General features: G+C 42.7%; 1 protein-coding gene across 3 annotated transcripts in view; it reads left to right on the plus strand.

Annotated features, from left to right (window-relative positions):
* Positions 1–18319, plus strand: part of FGGY (FGGY carbohydrate kinase domain containing) — a 385198-nt gene that overhangs the window by 8136 nt on the left and 358743 nt on the right. For 2 of the 3 annotated variants that reach the window (XM_054573901.1, XM_054573920.1), the window contains exon 2: positions 14006–14220. In XM_054573901.1, coding sequence (XP_054429876.1) covers positions 14006–14220 — 215 coding nt within the window. Of the gene's footprint in view, positions 1–8622; positions 8686–14005; positions 14221–18319 lie in introns of those variants that run through there. The other variant, XM_054573910.1, reaches the window with a different exon arrangement.

The raw sequence follows: 18319 nt of genomic DNA on the forward strand, positions 1-18319 counted from the left end.
TGAATCATCTCCTTTATTATTTCATAATTTCTGATAATATTATTTGCTCTGAAATCTACTTAGTCATTTTTCCTGGTAATATTTGTGCTCTAAAATGTACTTAGTATGATAATAATATAGCTGCTCCAGTTTTCCTCTGATTTCTGTTTTATGTTATATCTTTTTCCTCTTTTTACTTTTTAACCTACTTGTATCCTTATATTTAAAGTGGGTTTCTTATAGGCAGCATATAGTTAGATTGGATATCAAGGCAAGGCCTGACAATACCTGCCTTTTCTTTGGGGTGTTTAGACTATATTTAATGTAATTATTTATATAATTTGGTGAATATGCCATTTTGCTCCCTGCCCCCTTTGGTCCCATCTGTTCTTTGGCCTCTTTTCCGTTTTCTGCCTTCTTTTGCTTTTTCTGCCTTCTTTTTATAATTTCACTTTTTCTTTCTTATTGGTTAATTAGGTATAACTAATTTTTGTTATTATTTTAGTGGTTGCTTTATGGTTTATAGAATACATCTTTAATTTATCAGAGTCTATGCTTAAGTGGAACTATGCTACCTCACATATATGTTTTATTTAAGAACAAAAGATTTATAACACCTACCTCCTAGCCCTTGTGCTACTGTTGCTGTATTTTGTACATTTTATTTCTACATATGTTTAAACCCCGTGATACATACTTATTTTATGGTTAAGCAGTCAATTATCTTCTTATGACAGTCAGATAATTTTTAAAAAATCTTTTATGTGCACACAATGTTACCCTTGTGCTCTTCATTACATTTTATAGACCCAAGTTTCCATGTGATATTGCCCTCTCTTCTTCTTATAGAGCAGTTCTGCTCCTGATGAACTTTTAAATCTTTTGTCTGGAAAAATCTTTATGTTAGCTTCAACTTTGAAAGATTTTTCTCCATGTGGTAAAGAATTCTAGATATAAAGTTTTTACTTTCAGACTTTAAAGATCTTATGCCTCTGTCTCCTAGCTTGCATTATTTTCATTTTTTTCTTTTGTGAATAATGTCCCTCCCTCTGTATCTCCCTCAGTTGCTTTTAAGATTTTCTCTTTATTATTGCTTTTCAGAAATTTGATTATGATGTTTCTTGGTTTAGTTTAGTTTTCTTTATATTCCTAGATACTCTTGAATCTGTGGGTTTATAGTTTCACCATCTGGGAAATTTGTGCCCGTTATATCTTCAAATATTTTTCCTGACACCTTCTTTCTCTCCTTTAGAGATCCCCATTTCACATATATTAGGCCACTTGAAGTTTTTCCATAGCTCCCTAATGATCTGTTTATTTTTTTAAAATCTTTTTTTCTCTTCCTTATATTTTGGGTAGTTTCTATTACTATGTCTTGAATATCCTAATCTTTTCTTATGTATTGTCTAATCCCATAGTCAGTGTTTCATAGCAGATATTCTAGTTTTCATTTCTAGAATTGTGACTTGAGTCTTTTTAAATATTTTCTATGTCTGAACTTAGTTCAGTCTTTTCTGTAGCTTTTTGAACATATGAAATCGGGTTGTGATATCTGGTTTTAATAGCAATGTCTACTAATTCTAATAAATGTGACAATTCTATGCCAGTGTCCATTGATTTTTCTCATTTAGGGTAGTATTTTTTTTTTCTTTGCCTGTCTGGTGATTTTTGATTGAAGACCAGACATTGTGTATTTTACCTTGTTTGGTGCTAGATACTTTGTATTTCTGTAGGTGCACTTGAGCATAGTTATTTGGAAACAATTTGATCCTTTTCATTTTTGTTTTAAGCTTTGTTAGGTGGGACCAGAGTTAATTCTTCTTCACCATAGAGGTAAAAAAAAAATCTTCCCATATTCTACCCAATGACCCTGGGACTTAGGAGGTTTTTCAGTCTGGTTCTTGTGAATAGACACTATTCATGGTCCTGTGTGAGGTCCATTGATTGTTCACTCTAATCCTTTGGGGTGTTTCTGGCTCAGATAGTTTCGTCACATTGAATACAGTGATTGGTACTCTTTGTAATGCTTGGGGAGCACCCTTCATAGATCTCGGGAATTCTTCTGTCATATGCCTCGCTCCTCTGTTGTACTCTGCCTCTAATAATCTAGCCTCCTTGTTGTCCACAGATGGCAAACTCTGTCTCTTCAACCCAGGGATACTGCGGGTCTTGGCTTGGGTCCCAGGCATTAAGCATGAACAGTAGTTTCAGAATACTTCTCCACCTCTGCCCCCAACTCTCTGGCATCACTGTGCTTCATTGACTCGTTTCCAATGTCCTAAGAACCGTTGTTTGCTATTTTGAGTTTGTTTTTTAAGTTGTTTTAGGTGATAGTGGTGGTGGTGGAGGGGAGTAAATATGGTTCCTGTTACTACATCTTGGCTTAAAGTGGAAGTCTTCAACTGGATTTCTTAAAGAAAATGTAAAGAAAGGACTACTTGAGGATGTGAGGAAGGGATTTTGAGGTAACTAGGCACCAGTAATAATGGGGACTTCTTTTGCCACTTGAGGCCTGGAAACGACACAATGAAGGAAGTTTATCCGAAGGAAACATAAGATACCCTCCTATTAGGATAATTTTCAATAAAGGAACTATTTAGAAAGATAGGGACAGCCTGAATCCCTGTGGCTAATAACAGCACGTTTGTTATATTCCTGTACTTATGTGGCAAGGGGAAAAATGGTTACCAACTGAAAAGGAGAAATCATGTGAAGAAGGCTGCCTTGAGAGAATCAGTTAGTCTTAGTTCAAGAGGTACAGCTAGTTCAAGGCCACTCCACAGGAAGCAAGCCCTGACCTTACTCTCTTTCCTCCTTTGAGGCTTCTGCTAATGCTTGCCATTGGCCAAACTCAATTAGAAGACAGAGGATTGAGAGCCTTGGAGATCCAGACTACTGTCCACAGGACACAGAGCATCAGAGAAGGATTGAGAGTGGATATGTGGTAGAGGAGGGGACAGACGGGGATACCCTGCACAAGGAGTCAGTGCTAACCGCTAGGTTCCTGGCCACAGGATCAGTGTGGCTGGTTGTGCCAATAGAAGGAAGAATAATACATTCCGAGAAAAGAAGAAAATGACATGCAAGGGAGACAGGATGAGATTTCCTTCTCAAACTAGGCATGTTTTCCCCAGGAGGGTGCTGTAAATCCCCTCTTCATCATCCTAAATTGTTTAGGATGTTTTTATCAACCTGGATGACAAGTGAAGCAGAGTTCATGCAAGAGGTACATACACAATGATTTATGTATGGGGTGCGTTTAGGGAGAGTGGGGAAATCGACCAGAAATCATCCAGGCTGAACATATTACGAGTCCCTCAGCTCTCTGGATTGGGGGCTGAGCAACAGTGAGTTCTGTTGCAGACAATGCTGAGGGCAGAATGGCTGGAATTCTGCTAAACTGGCTGTGGGATGGAGAGGTTAAGAAAGGACTCAGTAACTGGTTGGGTTTGCGGAATCAAAGTTGAGAGGAACACAAAGTCTGTAAAATCAAGAATGACTTAGGCAGAGTAAATTCAGTGTAATTTACCAATGTTTTTTATTGGAGAATTATGTGGCCAAATGAGGCTATTGTTAAACATGTTTAATGATCATCGTGTGATATGGCGGAAGGAGCATAGGACCGCAGGCCCACTCTGCTTTCACTGGCTCTGTGAGGTTGGGTAAGTGACCTATCTGCACAGATCTGTTACTGCGTCTGTAAGTGGTTGACCCCTCCGTGGCTGTGTGTGGAGGGGGAGGGTATTAGCGAGGCCATCTACTAAGTCACTGGTACCATGCCTGACACAGAGTAAATGCTCATGAGAAATTTATTGATCCAAGATGAGGGGTGGCTCAACATAGAAGTACATTTATGAAACATTTGAGTTCAAAAAACATACTGAGAAAATACAGGTGACGTGAAAGTTCTAATGATCTATTAAGGGAAGAATAGGGTATTGGGTGGGGGATACCAAAAAGTCCACTGTCAAAGACAGTTTGTGAAGACACCCTTGCTCCCTTTACCTTTTCTTCTGAACAGATTATTCTTATGTTAGTGTATAGGTTAGGTATTGGGCTGGGTGGGCCACTGATTTGCCCCAGCACATGTTGTATCTAGAGGGCCTTCAGGCCTACTGCCTGCTTGCTTGTGCTGTTCACCCCACTTGCCGCATCTCCACACAGTATCATGTGGAAGCATGGGTTTCAGGGTGCTTCTTGTTAAATATATGAAGTCCCCCTTCCTATCTTGTTATTTTAGAAAAAGCAATGGCATGGAGGAAAAACAGTTTTAGTAACTGAAAATATTCAGCATAGAGGAAAGAAGACTCAGTAGGAGGTTGTGAGAATCATCTTCAAGCATTTAAAGGGATAGCTCACCTAAAAGGGATTAGAAGGTTTAGATGATCCTATGGTATAAAAATGGGGATTAGAGAGTAGGAGCCATAGAAAGCAGAGTCTAACTCATTACAAGGAAGAGCTTTGTGATTACAGTAGTGGCTGCTCGTTGTGAAAATTCAAACAGCACAGGGAAGTTAAAAATTGCCCTCCCCGCTCCCACTACATTGCTTTTCTTGGCAGGTGTTTGCATATTCTTCCTGAAATCTGGTATGTTGGGTTTTTATACAGTGCACTCACTCTCAAACTAAGCATTTATCAGGACCTGCTAGAGGGCTTCTTCCAGGGCCCTGGGCTACACTCCCAGAGTTTCTGAATCAATAGATCTGATCTGGAACCTGAGAATTTGCATTTCTGACACAATAGTTCCCTTGTGGTCCTGATGCCATTCTTCCTGTGACCACACTTTGAGAAACACTGATAACCTGTCCCCTTTAAAAAAATAATATATGAGATCTAAGAACTTGCTTTTACCTAATATCATTAGCATTTTTCTTTAGCTCCTTCACATTGTTTGTAACAGCTGTTTATGTCCCCTATTAATAAACATTTAAATTATTTCTGGCATTTTGTGAGTGTGCTCTTGCCTTTACAAAAAAATGTTGCAATGGACTTCTTTGTATATATTTTTTAGGTGAGACATTCCATACATTTTTAGAAGTTAAACTGTTGAGTAAAAGTATAGATTTTGAAAATGGACAAATACTGATACATTTGTTCTGAAGAAGATTTAACCAATTACTGTCCCACTAAAAGTGTATGAAACTATTTCCCCACACTCTTGCCAAAAGTGCTATCAAAATTTTTCATTTTTGCCATTTTGTTCAAAAATTGTATCTTAGTATTGTTTTGATTTCTATTTCCTCTATTTTTTGTGAGGGGAAAGGTTCATCTGTATTTATCACATTTCTTTTTCTGTGAACTGCAGGTTTTTATTCTTTGCATCATAGGGAACAGTATGAATAAAGGTGCCCAACCTTTATTCGAGGGGATGCTCGTAGTTTTGTGGAGTTGCAGTGTCAGGGGTTTTGATCAGGGAGGGCAGGAGGGTTAGAGATGCAGGCAGGGCCAGAGCTTTGAGGTCCTTATGGCCCAAATGAAGAGTGTGGGCTTTATTTTGGGCAGGAGCAGCATGGGTGGTGGTTAAGCTTAAACTGTAGCACTTGGCAATTTTGATAGAAAATGTTTGTGGCATGGCAGACTATGCAGCTCTCCAAATCTAATGTTTAATCTTCAAATAACTCGTTCTTTAGGCCTTTCACCTTGGGCCTTAGTGTCAGTTGGCCATGCTCCGTAAACAGGTAAACCCAAGAATAGGCTGAAACCTCAGCCAGCCTCTGGCGGGGCCTTGTCTTGAGGAAGGAGTTTCGGGGGACTGCGGAGAATGGATTTTGTTGCTCTTCCTAATACCGCCCTGAGCCCTTCCTGACAGCAGTCATTAAGGTTGGTGGCTTTTTCTGTTCTTTTAATTTGAGTGGCTTTCTGGGAAAAGCTGTGGATTTCGGCCAATATGCTAATGATAACGGCATTGCTTTGAAGGTCTGGTTAGTTCTGTAGAAAATCATTTCATAGTTAACTGTATCAGCAAATCAACAGCAGCCCCTTGGAGAAGAAAATGGCAAGAGGGAAAGAAAAGACATATACAGGGTGGGGCAAAAGTAGGTTTACAGTTGTTCATATGGAAAATAATACAATAATTAATAAATAATAATACAAGAATAAACTTTCACATACTCACAGCTGTAAACCTACTCTTGTCTCACGCTGTCTGTTTATGTTATTCAGAATTCAAAGAGAGGCCAGGGATTCATGTTTCTAAAAGAAGAGTCCATGTAATAATAAATCACCGTTTGCTTATAATTTTCCCTGTTACGGGCTTAGCTTTGTAATTGGCATATTGGGGTTGAAATATAATAGCTCTCCACTTAGAATCAGGCCAGCAGCCCCCACTCTCTTTGTGCCTGTTTGGCCATTTTTCTGCTTCCAGGGTCCTGGCATGAGACTGCAACCATCACATCCCAACTTCAGCTTTTAGTGAACTCAGGGTTTGTAAGAGATAAAGTGACTCAGATCAGGGGACCTTGGGCTCTCTCTCTGTCTTCCGTTTGGCCTACACACATGTGCCCGTGGGAGGGGGCCCTCAGTCAAGGAGGGACGTTGTCTCAGGGGAGGAACACCACGCTTTTACACAGAAGAGGTTTGCTGATACTGCTTCTTGAACTCTCCACGGACAGAGAGCCCTTAGAGGCCTTTTATTTTTAAAGATATTTGACAATTTTACACATTAACAATCCTCTCCTCCCTCACAACCCAGAAATTCCCCTATTACTACATTACACTACACTGTGCTTTATGTAGGGACAGTGAAGCAGGGGGCAGAACATTTTCAGTTAACACCAGTGTTTCTTCCTGTAGCATTTGCAGTGGCATAAGGTAGCCTTTATTAATCAGAGCATGGAGAAGGGATTTACAATGATTGAGTGACTGCGGTTCCATAGGATACCCAGGATGAAGGCAGCTGGGTTAGTGTGAAAATTCAAGTCATTTCAGGGTTAGTAGCAAGAGTCCTGCCCTGACTCAGACAGGCCTGAATTTGAGTATGGCCTCCTTCCCCTACGGGCTTTGTGACCATCAGCTGGGTATTGGTCCTCTTGGGATTTCAGTGTCCTCAGCTGTCCATGGGAGAAACAGCACATGGCATATACAGTGTAAATGTGGCGTCCCTTCTCCATTTCTCTGCAAAGAGGATGCCTTGGTATGGCATCATAAAGGGCTTGGAAGGCAGTATAATGAGTAAGGAGGGTTTTTTTTCCGGGGGTGGGGGGGGGTGGGGACAACCATAGGCATGGAAAAGAGGAGAGAGTGAGCAGGGTTTTCTTGAAGAGGACACGGGAGATTCAGAGTTTGCTTTGCTTTCAGGTGATGTTTGCTGTTGAAGTTTGGGGTAGTTATTTGAGAAGTCAGACTCTCCACCCGTGATTTCTTGAGGACCTGTACTGTGCATTTGGCCTTAGCACGGTAGGATTTCATATTTTCTTGGTGTCAGCTGCTATGGTGTCGCCTTGGGGCTCTTGGAGGGTGATGCTCTTTGGCCACTATCCAGGACGGGCGCTGTTTTGATCCTTGTGGCTGTCACATTGTGAGGCAGGCATGGGGATGTGGTGAGTCTTTTTTTTGCCTTTTGGAATCCAACTTTGAATTCAAAAGGAAAGCCAGCTTTTCTACTGTCTGACTTCACACCGTACCCCTCTTTTAATTGCCTTGTGGTTATCTTTACAAAAGGGCTCAGTGAGAGCGTGACGATCCTCAGCACCCTGAAAAATACTGAGTGTCTGACTGAGTGGTTGGGAAGGCGATGGAAACGGTAAACTGGGGCACCCTTTACTAACTAGCGTGTCTGCATTCGGTGGAGAAAGGTGGGGCTGGAAGAGGATGCTTGGCCCCAAGAGTATGGCTGGGATCCTGGGGGTGACCCGAAGCCACCACTGCAGTTTTCTAGGTGCACTGGGTGTAGCCTGAAATACATAAACTAAGAATAATGTGTGTCACCATTTGATTCTCAAAAATCAAATTCTTACATTAAATGATCAATTCTTTAAAATCAGAGAGTGTATATTTTTTAACTTCCTCTTCCCAGTGTCCTGGGGCAGAGAAAGCACTTAGTATTTGCTTTGTTTGCTGGAATTTGAGCTGTTAGATATGGCGAGAACACTTATGTGTAGAGCATGTGTGTTCAAAGAGTTCAGGTGTCCGGAAGTGATTTGGTGTTGGAAGGGAAGGTTGGCACTTAATAGTAGTCCTAATAATTGTTACCATTTACTGAGCATGTACCATATGTCAGGCACTGTGCTATGGATTTCCATTATATAATCTCAGTTAATCTTTCAGGGAATACTATGAGATGGGAGCCTTTCACTTTAAGAGGAAAAGCACCTGTCAGCAAGCTGTACTTTTTCTCCCATGTGTGTTGTTGATAAAACCAGTGAGAGAGCCAAAAGAGCCCTTTCTTTCCATCGTGAACTTTCTCGCCATCTTAGAGCATGTGAAATTTGTCTAAAGTGGTATTTAGTTGTTTATGTTAAGAAGACTGAAGTGGAAAAGCATACATATTGCTTATCTTTTTTCCCCCCAAACTTACCAAACCTGATTGTAATATAACTAACTAAGTAAGTAGTGTAGGACTCCTGTACATGAGCTCCCAGAAAAGTCCAAAGATCAAAGTCGAAAGAGTATATTGAGTTCCCTCCCAGATTCCTGGGACACTGTGTCTGTGGACACAGCCACCAAATTTATCCTGGAGGAGTGGCTCTTTAAGGAATAGGACTGAAGGTAAGCTCATCATCTCTGGAAGTCGGTAGTCTTAGGAAACAATATTATTACTATTAAGTTATTTAGGGGAAAAGGAGGAGGAAAAAAAAAAAAAGAGAACAACCCCTCAATGGTTGTTTTTCAACGCAGCGTTTGTGACATTGGCCCCCTCCTTAGAATCGCTGCAGCAGCTTTGCCCAGAACAGCCTCCAATGTCCCCGTCCCGCTTTCCTTTTTCACACTGCATTTGAGCAGCTCGCACATTTGTTGAAGAACTAGCCGTGAAGTCTGGGGTTTCCTGTGGCACATTTCTGATAATATTTATACAGGCTCTTCTTTAATGAACCGTATAAATATTTATCCGAAGAGCCATCTTTTGATGATGAATAGGGGCTAAAAATCAGTCCAGTGCATGCTGGGGTCTTGAATCGGAGGCTTTCTGCCCTGTGAAGCACCGTGGGGGCTGAGACGTGAGGGGGGCTCAGGACTTGCGTGCAGCGCAGCGCGAGTTGCTCGGCAGTGTTTTGCGTTCTCCCGGCATCCACTGTCCATGGCCTCTTTTTCTCTCTGCCTGACCACCCTCCCCATATCCCTATCAGTTTTTCTTTCTTTTTTTGCGAGGAGTATTCATCTTTGCCTAAAAAGAATGAGATGGAACCATTCATAAGTCATGCCTCGGAGCCTCACAACTCAGCGTCAAGTCCCAGCTCCCCTGCGTCTGCGCTCTGTGACCTTCCACAGCTTTATCGTGGGGAACCTCGGTCTCCTTTACTGGGAAATGGGCTCATGCTGCTCACCTCAAATAGTTGTTAGGAGAATTAAATGAAATCATGTGGGTGATTTGCAGCACAGAGCTTAATAAATGCCAGTTGTTGCTGCATTTGCTATTGGTACTGTTGTTGAAGAAGTGACTGAAAGATCTGGCTTTCAGTTTTGGGATGGCGTTGTGGAAAGAGATCTACGACTTGTTTTAAATAACGGGTTCAAACATGGGTGCTGCTGCTGCTGTTTGTGTGACTATGGCAGATTTCCCCATCCCACTGTGTACAATGGGGATAGATTTACTGACTTGATTGGGTTTTAATCAGAAGAGGTTAACACATTGAAAGTGCCAGACACACAGCAGGCCTAATCCTTTTTTATAAAACAAATTAGAGAAGGGAATGTTTTCCATCTTCCAGGGACTTTAGTTTTTGAGCCCAAGAGGCACTGCAATACAGTTTGGAGCCCAGGGCGCAGCAGATAGTACTTATGACCCAGGAACAGAAGGCACAGAGCGGGAAGGCAAGGAAAACCCTCTGGCGGAGTTTTTGTGACTCACCGGGTTGAGTTTCAGGGAACCTGCCCAAGGGCTTGAACTTCTCTGCTTCCCTGCTTTCAGGACCCAGGTCTGGAAACAATCAAAAGAGATCACTTATACCCATAATAATGGAAAACATGGTGAACCTGAAATATTTAATTAGGATCTGTTTCTTAGAAAAACATGAACTGAGAGTTGTGTGCAAGGCATGCTGGGAAGTTATGACACCCTTATTCCTGTGGGCTTGACTTTTCCTGACTGATGCCTTGGTGATATGGTCTAGAAATGGGTGGTTTGCCAGAGAGAGGCAGCGTGGCTTTGGGAAAGGGTCCGTCTCTGAAGGAGGACAGCAGAGTTCTGAGTTAGCCTGTCTTAGGCAAAGTAGACAGGGTCGCCTAGCAGGCTCCTTGGCCAATAGACATTTAACAAATGGAGGGATATCAGGCAGAGTAGATTCCTGAGAAAACCCTTAGGGGCAATGGAGCCCGAGGGAATTGGGTCTTTCTCAACTCTATTCCTTATTAGTGACATGACATACTGGAGTAAGCTACTTTCCCTGTCTACGACTCATTTTCCTCATCGGGCTATCTTCAAGGGTTAATGTCCAAATTAAAAGTGGTAATTCAAGCAAGCTGCCTAGCAGTGCATCACATCCGCAGTAAACACAGTACCTTTGATTTTTCTTTCCCCCACTAAGGATAGGTGTTAACGGTATCAGCTGAGTCTGACTTGTCCAGTTCATGGCTTGTACCTGGCACTGGGCTGGCGTGAGGGATACAGTGGTGGAGTTAACTCTTTAATGGGGAAGCTCCACTCTCCAAGTGAGGTGGGGGCTCTCCTGAAGGGTGGCCTTTTCCTGTTTAACAAAGAGGTAGATCCAAACTCCAGAACTGTGGTAAGCCCCGGATCAGCTGCAGAGTGGAAGTCTGCCTGTTTAGAATTTACTTGAAATCAGTCAGGATGTCTGGATGGCGGGTGGTAAGATGGTGTGCCCCTGCAGAGGAAGAGAGAGTCAAAAGGGAGGAACCCATACAGGGGGAGGTAGGCCATCCTGGGTGCAGGGTGCAGGGGGAATTTCACTTGTCATTGGGGCTGGCAAGAATGGAGAGAAGTGTGGATAGTGGCGAACCAGGTCTGTGTAAACGAGTGTTTATATAGATTCTTTATTTTCTATTTGTTTCCTTGTTTCTCCTCGAGGTGCTTAGAGTTGTCTTGGAATGTTCTAGCGAAGGGCAGAGAGTTGTTGATATGCTCAGAGCAGTGTTAAGGAGCAGCGCCCCTGGGGCCCTTCACAATGGAGGCAGTGGGAAGCTAGGAGAAGGAAGCCCAAGTAAAGCAGGATATGTGTGCCAGATCAGTGGGGAGGCGGAACAGCTGGCTTGGCCAGAACTTCCTCCTATTCGAAGGTAAAGAAACTGAGGAAGCTCTGAACCAAGGCACTGTCCTGTCTTGTCCAGCATTGTATCCTGAACCTGAGCAGGGTGCCTGGCACAGTCTGCATTTCTTCAAATCTCAGGTGTGATTTACTGCAAGATGCATCACTATTTCTCATACCACTAAGAAAGAAAGAAAAGGCTACCAATTAATTATATGATGCCAGTGATAATCAGATTCACTCTGATTTTGGAGAAGCTAGGTGTGAAAAAAAATGAGTGTCTTAGAATGAATAAACCCAGTAAATATTTTTAATTGGATGAATGAAGCATACAGAGATTAGAATCAAGATAAAACATTAGACTAGTGCACTTAAATACAATTTAGGAATGTAAACTATATTAAAGCATGAACCTGTTAATCCTTGTTTTCTGTTGCTTCACTGATTTAGTTGTTCATTCAGAAAACATTTATTGGAAACTATGTACCAGACACTGTGCTAGGAGCTGGAGATGCAGAGATCAATAGTCCATTTTTTCAGATTCAAGCCAATAAGACAGACAGATACAGAAACAACAACAACGAAAACATTGCAATTCCGAGTGGTAAGTTTTCACAGAAAGTAGGGACACGGTACGCTGGTGGCACCAAGGGACAGAGAAAGGCAAGGGAGTCTTCCCTGAAGAGGTGATGGTTGACCTGGATCTTAAAGTGTGAGCCCATGGTCACCAGACAGAGGAGAGAGGAAGGAATTAGAAAGGGAAGAGCAAGTGGAAGGGATGGGGGCAGTCGGGCAGCAGGGGCATGTGCTTGGGAACCTGCGAGCAGCCTGGGGATGGCTGGAGCGAGGTATGAGAATGGCCAGGACGGGGTTGGACGTGGCTGGACGGCAGGCAGAGAGAAGCTGCTAGAGGCCTGAGATGTCTTGCCGAGGGCCTCAGGCTGTCTGTCAGCCCTAAGCCAAAGGCTTTCAGCCTTCCGGAGTCCTGAGGGAAGGGCCCAGCAGAGGGACTGCTGGAGGGAAGGGTGGGTCAAAGATGGGGCCAGGGTGATCTTTGCTTCCAAGGGAGGAGCTCTGCTTTGGTCTGTTCATTTAAATTTTCCGAGTGAGGACTTGAAGAGAAGGTATCACTGTTGAATGAATGAAGGAAGGCATGGTGTGAAAACTGGTGCTGCTGTTCCTGGGAGCTCCCAGAGGGCTGTTAGCGAGGGAGAGAAGATGAGAAAGCCGTAGGCTGGATCCTGAGAGTTGTTCTCTGAGGCTCAGAGGAAGGTAGCCAATGTTCTGACTACAGCGTCCCCATTTTCCTCTCCACCTGCCAGTGAGCCCGCAAGCCAGAGGGGGCAGGCACCGCTGGGAAATCATTGTGATGAAGTCAGAAGCAGTCACTTTTAATGAAGCTGTTTTTGTCTGGAATACACATCCAGGAAGTAGCGACTGAACATCTGCTGGCTGACTTCGTTTTAGCGTCCCCCAGTGCGATTTTGCCTGGGAAACATTACCTTTCTGAAGTGGAAGGAAGGGTGCAGATCGCTGTTGCCATGGTGGAAACTGGACTCTGGGCATGGAGACCACCCCAAGCTCACCTGTGGGTTTGTAGCCTGGTAGCCAGTGTGGTTGTCTTGGGGGCTTGTTCTTATTCTTTGAAAGTCCAATTTGGAAAATGAAAACCTGTATGAGATTTCCGTGTCCTGTGGGCGGATCTGACCAAAGAGACTTAGAATGGCAATGAAGGCCAAGTAATTCCTGAGTGTTCTTCAGTCGGATTTCCTTGTAACTCACAAGGGGTCTGTCAGCAAAACAGATTCTCTAACAGATTCCTGATCCTGCCTCCCTCGAGGCTCCTTCCCAATTCCCAGCCTCTTTGTTATGGGGCTGCAGTGTATTTGCCTCTCTCCTAAACCTGGACTGCCAGGGAGCTCACAGATGTGGGGTGGCGGGTCGGGGCTGCCCTGAGGGATGCTGGCTGAACCCCTTAACCTCTCAGAGACCGATTTCTCCATCAGTATAATGTACATTGTCATAATAATGTGCATTTGCTGTTCTTAAGCATGCGAACCTAACATTAAGAGAAAAGTTATGTACCTTTTGGAGTCTCACCTTGATCCCCTGTAACATTGAGATGTAAATATACTTACCTTGGAGAGTCCTAGTGAGGAGTAGGGGGGAGATTTGTGTTTTTCACAGTGCTTGGCACATAATAGGTGCTCAGTAAATAATTATTTGAATGAATGAATGACTGAGTAGATGAAGTTCCTTTTTAATATCATGGCCACTGTCCTTGTTTTGACAAATTCACTAAAAACAAGTGCGTTATCTATAACCTCCAGATTCTTAGTTCTCCTATAGTCCTTTATTTACCTTTGTAGCACTTTTCACCTGATATTATGACTTTGCTTAAATAGTTATCCAGTTCATAATTGCTTAATGTCTGACTCCCTTCCAAGAATGGAAATTTTGTGTCTGAGGCCATACCTGTCTTGTTCATCCACCACCTAGCTCATGCCTGTTAGCATCTTATTAGCATTCAACATTTTTCTTGGATGAATAAATAAGAGAAGGTCACCAGGAAGCTGCACCTCTTTTATTTTCACTTTCAAGAGATCTTGTGCCTGACTTTGCAGACCTGCTTGCTCTTCATGCGGTTTTGCCTTTGATCACTGCAGGTGAAGGGAACGCCATGCCTGGTGGAGATCAGGAACCAGGGCGCTACTACGTGGGCGTGGATGTTGGGACAGGCAGCGTCCGTGCGGCTCTGGTGGACCAGAGGGGCATCCTTTTGGCCTTTGCAGACCAGCCCATTAACAAGTGGGAGCCTCAGTTCAACCACCATGAACAGTCCTCCGAGGACATCTGGGCCGCGTGCTGTGTTGTCACAAAGGTAGGGCCACAACTATGGCGCTCCCTCCTTGTACATGCTTCCTTGCTTAGCTTTAGATACAAGCCTGGCCTTTAGGAGCTGACAGTGTAAGTGACAGAGACCAATGGACAGGTAAACGATGACACAATAGGTGGTGGGAGCGAAGTGACTATGGCTGGAGCTGAGGAAAGGGTTAACTCTTGAGGGGCTCAGGGTAGATGGGTCAGAGGATACAGAACATGCAGACCTAGGAGGATCAGGTGTGACCCAACGTGGAAGAAGTCACTGATCGTCATAGCTAACATCTACCTTCCTGTGTGCCCAATGCAGAATAAAATGTGTTAACAAGTATCATGTAGTTGAATCTTCATAATGACCCTATAAAGATAGTACTATTACTAGCCCCATTTTGTTGAGGAAGAAACAGAGGCACAGAAAATTTAGGTAATATATCATGTTCATGTAATTAGTATTGAGTTGGCCAAAAAGTCCGTTACATTTTTTCCATGTGATGGCTCTCGCAGTGCTTAGTTGTCTTTAACTTCATTCGAAACAATTTTATTAGATTGTATTGTGACAGCTGTCATATCAGCGTGCATTTATAAAAACCTTATCAAAATTGGTGAATTTTTGTGCAGCCAATTTATTATTGAAGAACGAAGAAAATATGCAACATTTTTGGCTTATTATGCTTTATTATTTCAAGAAAGGTAAAAATGCAACTGAAACACAAATAATTTTGCTGTCTATGGAGAAGGTGCTGCAACTGACCAAACATGTCAAAAGTGGTTTGTGAAGCTTCTTGGTATTATTGAAGTTTTGGCCAAATAATTCTTTTCTGTGGGGTTGTCTTATGCTTTAGAAGATGTTTAGCAGCACCCCTGGCCTCTACCCACTAGAAGCCAATAGTGGAAGATAGTTGACATGCTCAAACTATCCAAATCAATAAGGTTATTATTGAAAATGAAAAATGTGTCTTTTGTTTTATGGAAAAAACTGTACAGACTTTTTGGGCAACCCAACAATAGCAGAGCCAGGACTGGAACCTAAGCAGTCTGATTCCAGTGCTGCACCCTTAGTCACTGGACTGCCCTGCCTTCCGAGTAGGCAAGTGAGGGGAACTTCTTTTGCTCAGCAGGAACAGCATGTGCAAAGGCACTGTGGCATGAGAACATGGTGTGTTTTGAGAAAGCATGGAAGCTGGGCAAGCTTTAGAGCATCTCTGAATTTTGCCAGGCAGATGTTTATCTTGAGTGGTCTTCCATTGGAATCAGCTTGCTGGTTTGGGGAAGAAAGTGATGTTAGCCAAGACTTGTTCATATTTAGTTTCATTTGACTATTCAGTTTTATATCCTGGTGATCAGAAACGACAGACATTCTTTTCTCTTTTTTTTTTCAGAGGGAAAAATGAAGTCTGGGGTTCTCTCTTCTCCTCCTAGTTTAGTTCCTTAAATATTCATGAAGGGCTTGGTAATTTGCAGATGGACAATTCACCATTCTGTCCATATTGATCTGTCTGTTAAAACTTTAATGAGCTCTGAGCTACTGTTAGCGCCCCCAGAGAAGAAGGCAGAACAAGGAGGTGGGGGTGGGTAGCACTGGAGCATGATATAGGAATAAAAGAAGGGGTGCATCTTTTCTTCTGCTTGTTTAATTTTCCTCCTCCCTCCCTCCTCTCAGCCCCGCCTTAGTGAGAATCTTCTACTTATTGCCCTTGGGTCTCCTTTGTTCTTCTAACATATAGCCTTTCTTGCCATTAAGGAAATTGTGAAGAAGAAAATATAATTCCCTGATGAAAAGCTACTTTAAAAAGGTCTGCTCTAAGTACAGCTTGGTTTAATGGTAGATTTTTAATCATCTCCCAGTGGCGGCCAACTTGTCATCTGCTTGAGCCCCTTAGCCACATGAGTGCCATGGGCATTTGTCCTTAGCGAGGCTTTCTCACTGTAGCAAACCTGAATAAAGCTAGGCCGTTCGCTCCTTAAAGAGGTAGACATTTTTATATTAGAGAGGTAGCATAGCATAGAGCACAGGGTCTGGAGCCAGACTGCCTGCATTGTCATCCCAGTTCTGACATTTATTAGCTTGTCATCTTGGACAAATTACTGAAGGTTTCTTGTCTGAGTTTCCTGATCTGTCAAATGAGAATGATAATTGTACCTCTCTCCACAGCGTTGTGAGCATGTAATGAGTTAATGCATTTAAAATGTCATAACAGTGCCTGGAAATGAGTAAGTGCTTTGTTTTCTATGGTGGTGGTGGTGATGATGATGATGATGGTGGTGATGATGATGATGATGGTGGTGATGATGATGATGATGATGATGTGATGATGATGATGATGACAGAAATGAAGGGAACGAATTTCTAAGATAGAATATATTTAAAAGTCCAAGTCAACTAGGAAGGCACCTCATAGGAATCTTCACTCACTCCCTTTCTGATTAGGGTTCTTTTTATGTAAGATTTTGAGAAGTACTGGGCTAGGGCAAAGGCAACAAAATGCATTTTGACCTATCTCTTCTTCCTCAAGGACATTAGGAAATTAAGACTTCCATTAGGAAATTGTACTACATCCTTTTCCCTAAGTCATTCGCTTGGTTTTCCCTGTAGTCAAGTTAACAAAAATAAGAACAATGAAAACAATAACGTGATGATGATGATGATAACAACAGCTAACATTGCTTGGGCACTAAATTTGTTCCACGCGCTCTGCTGAACACTTTATAGCCATCACTTCATTTTTATCTGTACGACAACTTCTTAATGTAGTTTCTATTATTCTCTCTAGTTTTGGAGTGGAAGAGATGAGCTTTGATGAGGTTAAGGAACTAGCCCAAGGTCACATGACCTGATATGTCCCACCCCTCCCCACCCCCTTGCTCTGCCTTCTGTCCTTCTTTCCAGCCTTCTCTCACCCTGCTTGGAAATCGTATTAAGCTACCTGAAGTTCTTTTTAATTTGCCACTCACTGTGTGGGGAACCTTGAGTTTACCGTGATTGTTAGACTAACTATATTGAATTACAAGTATCTTTACCTGGCTGCCTGCTCATGTGGAAAATGTGTGTCCCTTGAGCAGGGATTTTATCTTGTTTACCTGCATTTCCCCAGAGTTCCTCACTTGTAATATACTCAGGTCATATTTGTTGAGTTAATGAATGAATGAAATGTCTCTGTTGTTTTCATTGTGTGCAATGTTCTTCTCTCATCTTCTTTACCTGCACAAGTCCTTGGTATCTTGGTAGGGGTGTCCAACCCACAGCCCACGGGCTGCCTGTGGCTCAGGTTGGCTGTGAACATGGCCCAAAACAAAATTGTAAATTTACCTAAAACCTTTTCCTTGCTGATCAGTTTTCGTTAGTGTTTGTGTATTTAATGTGTGGCCCAGGACAAGTCTTCTTCTGCCAGTGCGGCCCAGAGATGCCGAAAGTTTAGACACCCCTGTAAGCTTAAGTATTAGTTCCTGCTGGGAGTCCTCCTTCTTGACTCCTGACAGTCTCTGCCCTCTCTTGCCAACCACAGAGGAAAGAGATGGTGAGAAGCCCCAGAGTCCACCATCTTCACATGTATCCTTACCTGGCCCTTATCCGGGTGCATTTAAATTGGTGGCTTGTTGGGTTCCTTTTACACCACGAAGAGAATTGACCTTGTATCCATAGCATTTAAAACATTTCCTGGCACAGATTTGGTGCTCAATACACGATTGTTGAATTAATGTTACCTAGAGTTTAAAACAGATAATTAAAAAAGGTTCTGGCATGTCTCATCTTATTTAAGTGTCACCGTAACTGTGAGATAGATTGCCATTCTTCTCATTTGACCCATGAAGATACTGAGGCTCTGAAACTAGTATTAGAGGCAGGACTAGACCCGTAGTGAGAGGGCTCCAGATCCTCTTCTCTGTTCTCTTCTCTACTGCCCCTAAAATTGGCAGGTCAGTACTCACACATCTAAGAAGTTCTACGGCAAGATAGGAGTTGTAAAGGTGTACACTGTCTCTGATTTTAAGGCCTTACAAAACTTTTTGGAGCTGCAAATCTTAATCACTGACAAAATGAGAACACTGCAAATTTGTGTATGATTGGTACCAACTTTCGTTAGGAAGAAGAAGGTAAGCTG

Source organism: Pteronotus mesoamericanus, unplaced genomic scaffold (genome assembly GCF_021234165.1).
Source record: "Pteronotus mesoamericanus isolate MK-2021 breed Mesoamerican mustached bat unplaced genomic scaffold, CSHL_Meso_final contig_105, whole genome shotgun sequence".
Classification (NCBI taxonomy): domain Eukaryota; kingdom Metazoa; phylum Chordata; class Mammalia; order Chiroptera; family Mormoopidae; genus Pteronotus; species Pteronotus mesoamericanus.